The 16,694-nt window shown below is 33.5% G+C and overlaps 2 protein-coding genes across 9 annotated transcripts in view; one reads left to right on the top strand and one right to left on the bottom strand.

Annotated features, from left to right (window-relative positions):
* LOC113510305 (ubiquitin carboxyl-terminal hydrolase 8) overlaps positions 1-8,311 on the bottom strand; it is a 49,916-nt gene extending 41,605 nt beyond the window's left edge. For all 3 annotated transcript variants that reach the window (XM_052894936.1, XM_052894937.1, XM_052894938.1), the window contains exons 1-5: positions 7,996-8,311; positions 7,109-7,339; positions 6,476-6,615; positions 4,923-5,085; positions 776-932 (exon numbers count right to left, since the gene is read on the bottom strand). In XM_052894936.1, the coding sequence (XP_052750896.1) occupies positions 776-932; positions 4,923-5,085; positions 6,476-6,615; positions 7,109-7,339; positions 7,996-8,096 (792 nt within the window). In that variant the 5' untranslated portion in view covers positions 8,097-8,311. The remainder of the gene's footprint in view (positions 1-775; positions 933-4,922; positions 5,086-6,475; positions 6,616-7,108; positions 7,340-7,995) is intronic.
* Positions 8,312-9,588: 1,277 nt separating this feature from the next.
* Positions 9,589-16,694, top strand: part of LOC113519293 (synapse-associated protein of 47 kDa) — a 107,026-nt gene continuing 99,920 nt past the window's right edge. Inside the window, exons 1-2 of one of the 6 annotated variants that reach the window (XM_052894956.1) lie at positions 9,589-10,017; positions 10,864-11,064. In XM_052894956.1, the coding sequence (XP_052750916.1) occupies positions 9,881-10,017; positions 10,864-11,064 (338 nt within the window). In that variant the 5' untranslated portion in view covers positions 9,589-9,880. The remainder of the gene's footprint in view (positions 10,018-10,863; positions 11,065-16,694) is intronic. The other 5 variants (XM_052894951.1, XM_052894954.1, XM_052894953.1 and 2 more) reach the window with 5 other exon arrangements.

Raw genomic sequence — 16,694 nt, 5'->3', positions numbered from 1 at the left:
ATCTTAAGTTCTATAAAAAAAACATATCTTTTAGACAACCGCATTAGGGTAAACTCATTAGTATATTTTTTATTTTTAGTTCTTTTGTACTCGTTTACTGTATTACGCTCCCCTAGTTACCCTTTACGATAGCCCGAAGATGTAAAGGAGAGGCAGTACCTAGTCTTATTCCATCGCGTTTCATTATAAGAGTTCTACAAATCTAAAATCCGAACGGGAGCAAGCAACTAGATACCAGTCTGAACCCTTCGACTCAGTGCAACGACGAGCTATGAGAATTGTCGATGATCTCAGGCTTACAAACGGTATCGAACCCTTAACTTTTGGAGTGATTTTGCCTCACTCTGTGTATTCTACCGCTTGTACAACGGATTGTGCTCAGAGTAATTATGCAATATGATGCCCACGGCCAATTTCTACCATCATACAGTTCGCCATCGACAGGAAGTTCACCCTCATACCCTAGAGCCTAGATGATCGCGTACAATGCGATTTCAGAAATGTTTTCTCCCATGAACGCTCACATTATGAAATTGGTTCCCTATATGCTTGTTTACCACCATTATTTAACATTTACCATCAGGCGGGCCGTATGCTTGTTCACCACCATTATTTGAATTATTTCACATTGACCAGCAGGCGGGCCGTATGCTTGTCTACCATCATTATTTAACTTATTAAACACTGGCCATCAGGCGGGCCGTATGCTTATTTACAAGATGAAAGGAAAATATTACTATTACGTCATTGCCACTATCACTTACTACTTATTTACCTTGAGCAATATCGTCTTAAGGAGATGCAACGTTTTCCCCGGTATAACTTCTGTGCTGTTCCAGTCCAGGATCACGATCAGCTCCATGCTGGCGCGTTCAGCCCACACCTCCTTGGACGCCGCCGGTAGGTTTTGCTCCAAAACGTTGGCTGATTGACTAAAAATATGTCCATATAAATATTGAACAGCGCCATCTTACGTGAAACTAATAATAACAATTTTTTTTTAATAATGGAATGGTAACCGACTAAAAAACTACGACTAAATAATACGACTGAAAAACTATTTATTACATCAACCGTTTATCGTCCACTTCTGAATACTCACGGGAAAGGAAGCGGTGGCCTATTCTATGCCGGGACCACACGCGGTGAAAAACTATTTTGACGTATAAAAACTCTTTCTTTACAAATTTTGGAGGAAGAAGGATTGTTAGTAATGGGGTCTAAATGACTCATTGATAGCAATATACCCTATCAGGTCGACCTCCACGCGGTTCCCCCTGGAAACCGTCGTGGTTAATTCTAATGGAATTCGTCACGATGGGCTAACTGACCTGCCTTTTCGTCGTCACCTATCATCCCTCACTGGTGCCCCGCCAGCGTATACCGATAACGCAGGCGGGATTACCATTCCATTATCATCCATTAAAAAAAGCAGGGTTCATGTAGAGGACAATTAATTAATGTATTAACATCTTTATAGCCTCATGATGTATTAAATGTATGTATTTATGTAATATTTTATTATATATTTTAATATTTTTTTTAACTGTATGTTTGTTTATGTATTAATAGTTGTAGCACTTCAGCTGCCCGCTAACGAAATGCTTTCTCACTGTACTGGGTTGACTGGAAGAGATCTCTGTCAGAGATAAGTCCACCCTTGCTCACAACATTTATAAATACATTATTTTATATGTAACTTACAAGTGCTATAAAGAATAAGTATATATATAAAAAAAAAAACAATTAAAAGAACAAATACAAATAAACAATTTATAATATAATATTAGTAAGGATTGTACGGAGATCATACGTCAAGATGTCAGATTAGAGTTCGTATAATTTTTAGTGTAGGACGATCCCCACTAGATGGAGCGACGACCTCAAATGCATTGCAGGCAATCAGTGGATGCAGGTGGCTCAGGACCGTTCTTTATGACAGTCTATGGGGGAGGCCTATGTCCAGCGGTGGACGGATAATGGCTGAAATGTATATTTAAAAATTTTTTATTTAAATGTTCAAGGGACAGACGGAATTTTTTTTTTGCTGTCATTGTTCGTGATGTCACGCATGGGCGTGGTGCCCAATATCAGCGCTGTAGCAATTAAATTGCTGCAGCACATTCCGAGTGGCGGCCACGTTGGCAATAACAAATGTAAAGTTTTTTTTTTCTATGGATAATTTATGTAACTTTTTTGTTGTTGGCAATAATTGTTTTTCTTCTTTCTTTCTTTCAAATAATTAGAATGGTAAAAACCACTAACTGTCCAACTTAGAGAAGCTCATTAAATGAGATATTAGTCGAAGATAACTAAAATTGTTAATTGACGGTATAACGATATTAATACTCACAAACTTTTTTTTTTATACAACTTAGAATGGCAAAAAAGCTGACGGCCCACCTGATGGAAAGTGGTAACCGTCGCCTATAGACATGAGCAGTACCATGGACATGACAGAGTATACTGTTTCGCCCATGACACCCCCCATGCGTTGCCATTCCTGAGGACTCAGGTGTTATTCCTCTGTACCCAGTAAATTCACGCTTGTAATCATCATTACCGATATAAAACTGCATTGTAATTGATTTATGTTATTTTTATTTTACACTACTAGCGACCCGCCCCGGCTTCGCACGGGTGCACATTACATCGCATTAGAAACCTCTAAAATTATCAGTGTTCCTCTACAATATTATGCATGTATTATACATATAAACCTTCCTCTTGAATTACTCTATCTATTTAAAAAACCGCTTCAAAATCCGTTGCGCAGTTTTAAAGATTTAAACATACATAGGGACGGACAGACAACGACAGCAACTTTGTTATATATATATATATATATATATATATATATATATATATATATATATATATATATATATATATATCGTATTATTATGGTGTAACGAGAACTAAAGACATATTAATGTAAACATAGTAATTACCGTTAATGGTCCCTAATGAATCATTAACCGACTCTGGGAGGGACTTTTTTTTAATGTATACTAGTGAATACATTAAATAATCATTAAAGGACTATAACTACAGTAATAAGTGCAAATAAAGTAATGTACAGTGGTACAGTGGTACCCTGCACTTTGGTTATGTTTTGTTAAGAGAGGGACTGGCTAAAAACCAGATGGACGAACGTGCAAATGTGGGTCGAGGTGTAGCCGAGGCACACATACGTGAGTCCATCAATACCTAGTTCTGGCCAAGGCTTATATAGTACTTTTCTCAAACAATGCGCGGAAATCAAAAACATAATTTTACTTTTTAAGTTCAATGACTAATAACGAACAATAATAATTTTTCAGGCGCCATAATGTTCCTTTGTTTTTTTTTTCCAATATATAGCTTTCTATTTGCAAGCCAATTCGAAATTTAAATAAAACCTTTTTTTAGTTTTTATTGACTATATTTAAAAAAAATGTACTAGGCGAGTTTGTCAAGTGACTTTAAAAAATGGCGCCAATTAATAAGGATTCCTAAATGCTGTGACACGTGCTAATTTATTTCTTACATTGCAAACAATTTTTTCAATAAAAACCAGTTTTGTACAATTTTTTCTTATTTACTTAAAAATTGTTCAAATGTACCCGCGGCTACGAAGACATCGGGAAGATTCATAATTCTTTGAGAAAACTTTATGGTCGGATGAGTCAACATTTAAAAAAAAAATGGTTACATGAACCTGCATAAATTATACTGCATAAAGTGAAATTTAGTAACCTTAAATTTGATGAGACAAGATAGATCACAGTTTAAAATGAACACGTAAACCGGAATATTAAATGGGAAAATAGTTGGTCCTTTTGAGCTGCTAACGCACGAAGGACCGCCACTCATCCAAATGGTTGGGATGGAATTTTTAACTTGAGGCTGGTTGTACGATGGTAAAAATCAACAGCAAGTATCAAATCGAACAATTCCTCAAATGCAATGTCTCTATGCATCTTTTATCAAACTTCTAAACTGTCGATAAACGACGTTGACGATTTTGTATTGGAGTTGGTGGAAGACATTTTGAATATTTATTGTAAAAATAAGCAGTTGTGTTTGCATGGCTGTGTTTCGGTTTGAAGGGTGGGATATGGCGTGAATTTACAGAGGAATAACACCTGAGTCCTCAGGAATGGCAACGCATGGGGGGTATCATGGGCGAAACAGTATACTCTGTTATGTACATGGTACTGCTCATGTCTGTATGCGACGGTTACCACTTTCCATCAGGTGGGCCGTCAGCTTGTTTGCCATTCTGAGCTGTATAAAAAAAGAAAATTTAATACTAATCACATGTGTTTCATTATTAAAACATGGGCAAATTAATCTGTACTTATCGTCATGTTTTCTCTCATTTTAGAAATGTAATTTTACAGTGACATTTGTATTTATTTTTTAATCACAGTATTGTACATTTTTAGAATCATTATGAAATGTTGAAATTTTTATAATAATGTGCCACACTTGTTAGACAGTTAGTCACTTATGATGGTAAGTGACTAACTATATAAAACAGTACCTAAATTTAATCAACTGGTATAGAGCATAGAACTTCAAGTTTCTCTTTAGTTTTCTATTGTATGTATTATCATTATCACCATATCAGAGTTAACTGTCCACTGTGGGGGATGTTCATATGGTCCACTGTAGATCTAATAGATTTCAACAGGGGAGAAGGGATTGTTAGTAATGGGGATTAGTAGCCCCATTACTAGCAATATACTCTGTCAGGTCAATCTGCTCATGGTTCCCCCTGGAAACCATCGTGATTAATTTATTGTTAGATTCATCACGGTGGGCTAACTGACCTGCTTCATCCTCACCTGTCATCCCTAACTGGTGCCCCGCCGGTGTATACCGATAGCGCGGGTGGGGTTACCATTTTATTATCACCCATTAAAAAAAAACCTCACCCTGGAGATATGCATTCCTCTGGTACACTAATGCACATGTGATACGCTATGTGGGACTCTACATATGCACTGCCCGGTCTCACGTCCAGTATCATTACTTTCAACTTGCCACTCTTCAATATGGAGTACAACTGCTCGCTCTTGATGGTCACCTCGTCTGGACCTGGTGAAACAGCATACAAATAGTGATTATCAACAATTACATTACACTTTATTTGTTTATAACCTTTTTACAAAGGTTTATTTTTAACCCTAATAAAATACATTTATGTAAGATGCATTGTTTTCTTTCATATTGTGTATTGTTCTATGGATAAATTTAAATTATTCAAGAATAGTTCAAGATAGGGATAAGTGGAAAAAACCGAAACTGTACCTAGACCTAACATTTACAAATTAAATAACCTAAGATAGATGGCACTAAACTATTATAATTTATTATTAAGAGGGCTTTTTCAGGCAGAAAAACCTGTGACAATGCGACCTGTCCATGATCTTTTGTGCTCTCCCTTTCTTTTTAAAATTCGCTGTTAATTCCTACCCTTGATAGGAATTTTTAGATTTTTTTTTCGAAACTATGTTTCTTATCTCCTTAGGGACATAAAGTGTATTTTCCAAAGGAGATATATCGTTTATGTATGAGTGGGCTACAGCCACAAATTTAGTGCTGCGGCGTTTTTTCCTCATCGTGACAAAATCTGTAAACACTTTTTGGGCATAATTCTAGCTGAGTCATATGCTTGCTTAGCTTGCAGTGTGCAGTAAGAGCCCTTGTTAATACACACGTATTATTTTTACTCAATAATTTCTTAATTTTCTGAGAAGGCGTTCAGGTCTTTCTAACTACCTAACTAAGCCAACTACTAAACTAAGGGGGGGGAGGGATTGTTAATAATGGAGACTAAGGACCCCATTGCTAGCAATATACCCAAATAGGTGGTCCCCCCTGGAAACCATCGTGCTGAATTCCAAGTGTATTCAACACAATGGGCTAACTGACCTGTCTTTTCATTCTCATCTATAAATCACTCACTGGTGCCCCACCAGCGTATACCGATAGCGCAGGCGGGGTTACTATTCCATCATCACCCATTAAAAAAAAAACTACTAAACTAACAAAGCATGTTATTACATATTAATACATGTTTTACTAGATTACATTGGCAACCGATAGAATTTTTTTTAATAAATCCATTGTACATATAATATCCTCATTCCCATAAGTTCATGACTTTCATCTTTCATTACAAAGATATATATATGATAATATATATGGATATATATAAATATTATGTTACTTTAAACTTTGGTGAAATACAGAATACTGGTAAACTGGGACTGGTTGACTGGGAGAGAAGAGAATTGGGAGAGAACTTTTAGCTTTAAGTACACATAATAAAAAAGCTGAGAGCAAGCATATAAATTATAAAACTATGAAACCGTATATAAGTTTTTTTTATGTTTTTTTGAGATGGCCAAGCTAAAAACTTTTGCCACAAGGGAGAATACTAAAAATACTAGAATTCACATGAATACTAGAAAAAAAAATTAACCTGGCAATCCTAAAGGTGTTGGTGCTTCAATAATTGGCACTATTTCCATCTGTTTCTTTCTGCTTTCATCAATTTTCTGTTTAAACAACTCACTCTCTTTTATATCATTCAATCGCTTCGCTTTCTGCTCTTTGGCATATCTGAAAGAGTTGAAAATTTTAAAACTATAGTTTTATCAAATTATTGATTCATTATTGCATGGAATATATGATGACACCTGAGACTTATACTTCTGAATTGTTGGCACATTGCCAATAAAGTCAATCAAGACCTTGCCAATATACAGAATGAATTTTTTGAAAACTGTTAAAAATGTACACTATGATTTTTTGTTCCTCACATGGACCCATAATTTCTCATTCAGGAACATGCCAATAATGAGAATGTCCATCTTTATAGTGACTTATGATAAGGAACCCATTAACAAAATGCTATATAGTGCTTTTTTACATAACTCGGAATATAAAATATATATTATAAAACAAATCAACTGTCTACCTGCAGAAGAATGACATTCTAGATCCATCTCAATATATATCACTATATAATGGGTCTAGAATGCCATTCATGCACTGTTTTGTCAGTCATTCAGTGCCACCATTTATAAATATAGGTTAAAAATTAATACACTACCTGTCAATTAAGCTGCTCTTCAGTTTTTCAGCAGCATCAAGGGCTTTGTTTGGATTTTTCGTGCCGAGCATGTTGTTAAAATACGACTTTTCCTTCAAATACTCCTTGTCCTTGCTTATGTATGCAATAATTCGGAGATACTTCATGTAATAAACATACGAAGACTCCTCATCACCATTCAATCGGGCCTCCTCTGCGTTTTCAAATAGTTTCTGTGCAGTTTTACATAACCTGAAAAATATTAAAATGTAATTATATAACATATTTAATGACCTGTATCAGACATTTTTTTTAATAACAATTCTGATGATATCTTTATTTAATCAATAAATTATATTTTCACGCCTACAATTTTAAGGCAATTAAACAGATGCCAAAAAGCTTTGTCACATGGACTTTATTATATTAAATGTCTATTTAAAGCAAATAAATATTTCATTTCATTTCAACAAATTCCTACTAATACCATGGTATTATTATAATAAAATAAATATTGTTTATTTTTTAATTTTTACATCATCATACTTACATCATGTTTACATCTTAAACAGCTGAAAAGATGAAATTTAATTATCTTAACCAATAAACTATAGATTTGTTAGTCCGTCTATCTTCTTGCCAGTCCCTTAAGAGGTGGACAAAGAGAAGAGCATAATTAATCACAACCATGTGTATTTTATACACATGCATTTCAATAATGACCTATTGTTTTTTAAACATTTAAATAAAGCTAAATAGTGTACACCACAACATTAATTGTAAAATTTCCAATCAATGTTTGTGTACACCAGAGCATACCAGGTACCACTTGTCATTAGACGTTAGTGACCATAAAACACTTGATATATTATAATTTGAGAGAGTAAAAATAATGGCATATGGCTTACATTGTGGCTCTTTTCGTCTTGAGTTCAGGTACATTGTGTAATTTGTCCAAATCCTCTATACACTTCCCAAGGCGAAGTTGTTGTCGATGAGTTTCCGTCATCTTGCTATTTAAATTATGCCTTTATATTTTAAAAGATCGATTAAAATGTAACACATCAGTCACTTGCACAACGTACCGCTACATTTGTTTTGTTGCTAGTTTGACAACGGAAATATAGTAAAAATTCACAGAAAGCAAACAAAAATTCACAAAGTTAATGAATGCAAGGAAAATGTCATGTTTTCATTCATGAATTCATTAGAGCCACAGACTTTATATTATTGTCTGTGATTAGACGTAATTTAATATAGCAGTGTTGCCAAATAAAATAGATCGGTATTCGCTAAAAATTTATCTAAGTAACTAAAAATCGTTTACATTTTTTTATTGCTATATAGCCTAAAACCCCTCAAACTTTCCCCAAACCCTCAGCACGTAACGTGTCTGTAAATAACTTTAAATGTGTTCCACAAAAAACCAACTTTAATTGTGGCTAAGCTAGTTATTTTGATTTAAAAAAACTAAAGCACTAAACCAATTTTGATAAAATTTCTATGGAACCTATCTGTGAAGATACCCTTTCTCTACTTAAACATATTTAAAAAATTAGTTGAATTTAGTAATTAATAACTATATTTTTTGTTATCGTGTTCATTTGTTAGTCAATCCATCCATCAATTTATTTCATTCACATACACAAGCCCTCTGAATAAAGCTTCATAGCTTTATTTCTAGCTAGACAATAAGAACTCGTTGAACCAATTAAATACCATCAACCATGTTATTTTATATTTATTATATTTTTTATGAGAAAAGAAATATGTGAATTTATTGTAAAGATAAATGTAAATGTATAGGTGCCTAGTTCTATCTATTAAGTAGCTGTAGGTATTTAAAACAAATATTTATATTTTCATTATTATTCGTTTAGATCAAGTTACTAATTAGGAAAATAATTTAAATATGAAAATTCGTATATTATTAATTTTGCAATTGAATTATATTAGTAATTACTAATTATATAAATAAAGATATCGTTCGAATAAGCACACAGATACAAGTAACACTGTGTTAACCACAAATCATTCATTCATTAGCCCCATAGATAATAAATATAATATAAAATAGATAATGATAAAAGGTCATTAAATAGATTTAGTACTTTTTTCGGTATTTAGTTTGTCTGTAAAAATACTGCTAATTATTTCCTGTGTATAGCAATAGCGAAAAGTTCCACAATACTCGTTGTCAACCTTCGTTACTGAGATGTTTTGTGAAGCGGTTAGCATGCGAATGTTCGTTCTTTTCATCAACAGGCGACTTATGAACAAAAATTACTATTGTGAATTAGTTATCTTTTTTTTTGACACTAGATTGCTAGTGGCGCTGTTGTGTTGTTTTGGAGAAAACCGCTTCAATTAATAAAATTTTGTTGTAACAAAACGAATTTGACAGCTACCATGTAGAACTGCGACTTTTCGTTCGATTTTGAAGTTTGTCATCTCTGTCCTCCCGATTGTGTGACTTTTGTTTACGAGCGGTGCTCAAAAATAATTCCTATTGCATTGTAATAAAGTGCATATTCTTATGACTAACTAACAAATACGACGAAAATTGTGTATAGACGTATCGAAGCAAATAACGCATGAGCGCAAGTTTTCATGCGCAGTGAACTCTTCAGCTTCCTGGTCGATTGTGGTTTTCCATTTAGTTTTTCAGCTGATCACGCTTTCTGTAGCCGCATCGCAGACTGTCCGCGCCGTGGGTCATGTGCGAAACTGTCGCAGCGTAGTGAAATCGCTGAGTGATTGTGTTGTGTAGTTTATTAGCTAGTGTCAGTGATAATGTTTTCAGGGCTTACGAATCAGGTCAGCTCGTGGATGGGCGCCGCGAAGGGCGAGCCTCAAGATGAGGAAGTGCCCACCCCAACCAAGGATGCGACAGCAGCCGGAGAAACTTCGGCGGAAGGTGAAAAACAGAGGTACATGCTTATCGATTCTTTGTTTACATTTTTCTTACCTACCTATTTTCAACATATTTTACAATATTCTCGTTGATAGGTAGTCATAAATATTCACCTTAGTCTAAAATATACTAACAAATGCCGTTTATGCGTATTTCTAAGTATATTCTCAGAAATTTTAAAGTTACATCCTTACGAAATCTGGTATTGATTTCTCATGGTGACTGTTTTAATTAGGTCACCAATTCAGACACTGTTTCGCAATTTTCTTTTTATGTAAGAATCTTATTAGAATTTTACTTAAAGTTGTTTTATTGCTTTAAACTAAAGAACTTAATTTTTATAAAACTTATTTATAAGTTATTAATATATTAAATTTAATGTTAAATATATTATGGTTTGTATTTTTACAATAATAGAGTAATAATTCTAGATGGTTAGAAACATTTCTGTTTAAACCATTGCAATAATTTATGAACGAGATGTTGAGTAATGGAAAATAGATGAGAGGTTCTTATATAATGTAACATTGGATAAGGGGTTCTTACACTAATGTGAAAAATAGTCTAGAGGATTGAAGGACATCATTATCTTTTATGTGTCGCTCTTTTACCCACAGATACAGATTATATTACTTTTTTAAATAAATAAAAAAAAATACAGATGTAAAAAAATACAGAGGCATTGTGAGTAAAATTAGCTAAACATTACATTTATATTTCTGTTTGTGTAAAGGTCTTAAATTTTATTACTGTAAAAAAAAGTAATTTATAATGGAATATAGTCAAAATGCAGCTCGACTGCAATAACTAAATTAGATTTATAGATCTAACTTACACCTATAATATATTATTTTTGTTGCAGTCCTACAAAAGGGGGCAGTAAACTGGACCTCATCACCAATGTCAAATCACAGATGACTGGGTGGCTGGGGTCGGGTATCCCTATCCCTGGGCTGAGGAAAAACGAAGCTCCACCTCCAGAACCTGAGCCAGCACCCGTAGAACCGGTAGAAGAACCAAAACCAGAAGGAAAAGACGATGATGATAACTCTAGGTATAATAGGTACGAGGGGTGGCAGATGCAATGAGTTCGCTTTGCAGTTGGTGTGTTTTTCTAATTGAAATAACATTGCACAGCCTATACATCAATGAAAGAACAATTAACCACTCTTAATTGCCTGCTCATGAAATTCGCTTCGAAAATATTAAGGCTTGGCTCTCCCTGACAGGATGGTCTGGATAAATTTTTTATTGATTAATTTTAGAACTAATAAATATTTTACTTATAAACATAAAGTTTTAAAACTTTAAAACAAATGATTTAAAAACAAATGATTTAAAAATTACACAAGGGCTTTAAAGCCCTTGTGTAATTTTTAAATCATTTGTTGGACTCGTCCAAAATAACAAATATAATAATTGTTGTACAAAATTAACATTTCTCATATTTGAATTTGTCAGTTGAAGTCATCAATACTCATGCGAGATTTATGACTTGGATCCAATTTTTGTTATTACATGTTGTGATTTTCTTACCACAGAAGTTTAAGAAAGAGCTCTTAAAGGTTTATAAGGATCTAATATGTAAGAAAAATATGAATTTAGTATTTTAACAAACAGATGTATAAATAACATATATTAAATATAATATGTGAATAAAACCTTACCTTATGAATTTTCAATTGCTTATCTAGTGCCATCCTGTAGGTCAGTGTTGACCCTTAGAAGCACTAACCCCAAATTGCAAGCTTTTATAATTCTCAAAAATTAAATACACCAGCATTTTAAGAGATTATGATAGATTCTCATTATTCTTTTTCAACTTCTTTACACATACAATTAAAGATTACCCTTACAAAAAAAAATAATTATAATTTAGTTTATTATAAAATATGGTACTAAGGAATATCATAAAGAATTTTTAAAAATCAATAAAAGTTATTGATAATATAAAACACAGGCCAATGTTGAATTTGGACTTTTTTCAAAATATTTAAAAGAAAATGTGAAAAAGCCATTATATTACAGAGGGAAAACAGGATTCTGTGACTTTTAACAATATATTAATTGTAATAATATAAAGCTATGATATCTAATTTTAAAGTAATAAATTTTTATACATAAAATGTAATTTACAAATTAAATAATAAAGAATAAAGCCAACTTAAATATGGCCACTTTTGTATTAATTAATGCAATTTCATTATATTTTTTTTTAAATAACACAAGCAATATTCAATGCTTTTCACAAGTGAGTCACACAAGCACTGAATTCGGAAATTATGCTGTAGTTATTATAAAGTTGCTTTAACTTTTTTTTAAATAATTATTTTAGTAATAATCACTGCTTCAGTCACCACAACACGCATTTTCAATTTTTTTTTATAATAGTAAAATAAAAAAAAAAGTTGGATGAATAAGTGATGCAAGTTTTTCATCCAACATTTTCTTGATATTCCCTATCTGTGATATATATGATGATTGGTGAAACGAGTCAACTACTTTCCACAAAATACTTTATAACGTTTATTTAATTAAAATTTGGCGCTTTAACGAACTTGAATTTACACAGAGTACTTTTTATTTTAAATCACGTGGGCAAACCCCTGGAATTCAATTATTGATTACATAATTTTTTTCGTAACATAGTGCATAAATGAATAAACGAAACGCAGTTTTATTTTTTTTAATTGTATTATGTTTTTTCACCTATGTCTGCATGGGGTTTGCTTTTCACAGATTTTTAATATTATAATTTTTTTTTTTTTTTTTGTAGATAAAAGAATAAATTGACTATGTTGCTGTTACAAGTACTTTGTAATACATTTTTCCACTCATTTCTACTCAGTCATTAGCGATAGACAACTTCAATTAATAGTTATTTTACTTGACTTACTTTTTTTTACCAAGGCAATGGAAATAACATAAAAGTTTTTAATTCAGTTGAATGAATGAATTAAGCCGCTTACACATAGTTGTCCGAAGTGCAAATAAATGTCATATAATCACCAGTTTTTAATTCTTTTATTGTGTGTAACCGTCTTAATCATTTTAACGGCCTTCTAGAAGCACACACCGAGTTTTATAAACTCATTTATTCTGCTCAAACCCCATTTTTTATTTATCATTGTTGTGCATCCTATTGTATTGTATGTTTTTTAATCTTTTCGGTACAGTCACATGCATCAGATTGAATCAGCCGTGGAAAAAATTTTAATGTCTTTTCCCATTTGTTTTATCATATTAATTTTTATTGCTTAGTCATTGTATTGATTGTTTTTTATTTCAGCTGATTATGGGTATATGCTAGTACCAAGTAAGAGATGGCGCTAGTATGTCGATAACTCTTAATACTTGTTAGTCAGTAATCACACAAAAATTTTCTTAGGATGACACTTTGCTGTTTACTATAAATGGCAACAAGTTAACAATCCAAATGATAACCGTCGCGTACAGAGAAGTTGAACCTTCAAATAATAAATACTTTGTTTAAATCCTTTTGAAATAATTGCTTTAAACTCTATATGATGCCCGAAACTTCCAACACGATGCGCCCGTTTGTTTCGCATCCAGCCCGTGAACATCATAAAGGAATAATTAACTCTTTGTCCCCAGTTGGTGGAAACGCAAACATTTGTGTGTGCGTGTGTGTAGAGAACTATTTGTCTAAAACTACGCATCTATTTGCCTATTCATTGACAGTTGTATCTCAAGGGGAGGAACTTTACTAACAAAGGGGTTTGTATAGTAATTAAATTTCGTAGATCGAGGTAACAATCTCCGTGGTACTGTGGTAGACGCGTCGCTTTGCGTGTCCAAGGTCCGGGTTCGATTTTTAATTGACACTTTAAGGACTTTAGGGAACTCACTTTTCTAAACTGACTCGACTCCCTGATTACGTGTCTTATTTTATGTTTATATTTTCGTAAAAGCGATTAGCGAACCATCAGCGTTAATCATTTTGATCCTGCATCAGCAGAATGATTTAGGAGTTACAAATTACATTTTTGTAAATTAATCTACCTCGAAAATGATTGCGCGTAATTGCTAATTTGTAAGCTACTAGTGCTCCTTTCCAGGTTCGCACGGGTAGATAGGTAGAAAGGAAAATATAGAGGAGTATTTTATTATATACTAGCGACCCGTCCCGGCTTCGCACGGGTGGACATTTTTACTTTGGTCTTAAGTTTTTATAGCGATAGAATAGCGAATAACTTGGCGGACCAGCTGATAGGTAGTAATAACATTACACCTTACAGATACACACATGTACATATAGGACTTTTTTTTTGATGGGTGAAAATGGAATGGTAACCCCGCCTGCGATAACGGGATATGCTGGCGGAGCACCAGTGAAGAGTGATCGATGAGAATGAAAACAGGCCAGTTAGCCCATCATGATCAATTCATAAGAAATTAACTATGATAGTTTCCAGGGAAAACTGCGAGGGGGTCGACCTGGCTGGGTCGCTAGCATATTGCTAGCAATGGGATTCTTAGTCTCCATTACTAACAATCCCTTTCCCCCTGCTTTAATGGTTAGGTAGGGAAATCGCTTATGAATTAAATCTTATGTATTTTATTTTATGCCCCAATAAGGTTCTTGCCTAATTGTTTTTTCTATGCGACTGTTGAGGTCGAACCATCGATCTAACCTCGTGGAGAGACCATTTGATAAAGTTTCTCTTTTGCCATGGACCATTATTTGGTCCCGCGTATTGAATTCTACGTGTATTCATCACGATGGGCTAATTGACCTGCCCTTTCATTCTCACTTATCACACACATATGATTCCTTACTGGTATCCCGCCAGTGTATTATACCGTTAGCGCCGGTAACTCTGCCAGTGACGGATGATAAGTGTAGGTCAGTTAGCTCATCGTGTAGAATTCCATTATCATCCATTAAAAAAAAAAAACTGTTTGGGCCCAAATAAATAAAGGGATCTTCCATCAATCCTGTAAACAAAACACACATAATTAGTAACATAGAGTAGCGCAACTTACGCTGCGCTTCGTCATTAAATTTTTCGGATGGCTTCGTTCGAACTACTGGTGGTCCCTGGAGTCCGGATAAGAATCACTAATTTAGGCTGTGATTATGAACGTATTCGATGCATTTGGCTGAACTAAAATATGTGTATGCACTCGTACAATCTGTTACCGTATTAAGTATTCACGTACAGGTTTTGATTGAATACATACAATTTAATGAGCAATTGTCTGAATTGTAGAATAATAATCGCGTATTTGCCAATCTTAATGGGGTGGACAGCAGCGTCACTCTTAAGACCCCCAAAACCTAGCTGCGGTTCCCGACCTGTCTGCCAACCATGGCAATTACTGCTAAGAACCCTTCCCCCCTCCCCCCTCCCCAAATGGGAGGAGATCTGTGTTCAGCAGTGGACAATTAACGGCTGATATGGATTTGGATGGTGTAGTAAAGGTATTTTTGTAATACAAGATCGGAAGGTAGAAAAACTGGAGTATCAACTAAGGGTGTTTTAATTGAGTGCTCCTATATTTCCTGGACATTAGAGATGGATGCACCTGTCAAGTTCCAGCATCTCCGAAGTTTATAATGTTTACAGATGGTTACCGAAGCAACGACGGATTTTCGATCGATCGGAACAGTATACTCTGTTATTTCCATGATACTTGCTCATGTCTATAGGCGACGGTTACCACTTTCCATCAGGTGGGCCGTCAGCTTGTTTGCTATTCTAAGTTGTTTAAAAAATAATTGTCACAGATGATACATATACCCGTTTTAGATAAGTTGTTATATCTATTTGAAAATATTTTTAATGCGTAATCTTGCATTTAGGAATCCTAAATTTTTAATAGGTTGCAAAAATATCTTTCGACGAATCTCTCTAATGAAATTCGAATCCATATGTCTGGATTCTGGATTTATTCTATCTGAGTGTGTTACCGGTTACACTATGGAAACAATATTATTTTTTCAAACTATTAATAATAATAATAATATATATATATAATATATATATATCGCGACATTACCAATTCAAGTAACCAAAGACAATGCAACTTACTAGTTTTGTCCGAAAGTTTTTCCGTTATCTTATTAAATATCGGTGACGTTGATATATCTTGTCTATGATAAATACTGTCTTTGTTAGATTACATACTATAGAAAGAGAAAAGTATATATGGCGACATTTTTATAACATCGGCTTGCCGATATATGTCAATTTATATATAGATGTTTTTAAATAAATTATAATACATTTATACTAATATATTATTCTCTTTAGTATTGCCATCAATTTCATTAAAAATTTTAATTTTTATAATATTCCACTAAAAACTTAAATGTATAATCTAGAATATCTACTTACTTTTAAATAAAATTCCTGTGTTTCTTTAAAACAGTAATGATATTGTCTTTATTTTGATTACGTTTATATATTTCTATCATTTATCTCTCTCTAATAGTAAAACTATACCTAGTTATGGGCCCAGACCACAATCTAATTAGTTGATACAGTCTGTTACCTAATTAAGTACACAGGTAACAGAGTACAAGCTCGGCTACAAGTTAATTAATTGAATTCGTACTTTCCAGGAAATGTGTATACTGTATTATATTAAATTCAATATTGTACTTGGTAAAATAAATAACAATATTTTGCGAATAAACATTACTCTTACCGCCCTTAGACGACTGGC

The sequence above is a fragment of the Galleria mellonella genome, unplaced genomic scaffold (assembly GCF_026898425.1).
Source record: "Galleria mellonella isolate WM207_F2 unplaced genomic scaffold, CSIRO_AGI_GalMel_v1 utg257, whole genome shotgun sequence".
In the NCBI taxonomy this organism is placed as follows: domain Eukaryota; kingdom Metazoa; phylum Arthropoda; class Insecta; order Lepidoptera; family Pyralidae; genus Galleria; species Galleria mellonella.
The sequence above is the reverse complement of the archived record's forward strand: the minus strand, read 5'-3'. Positions and strand labels throughout refer to the sequence as shown.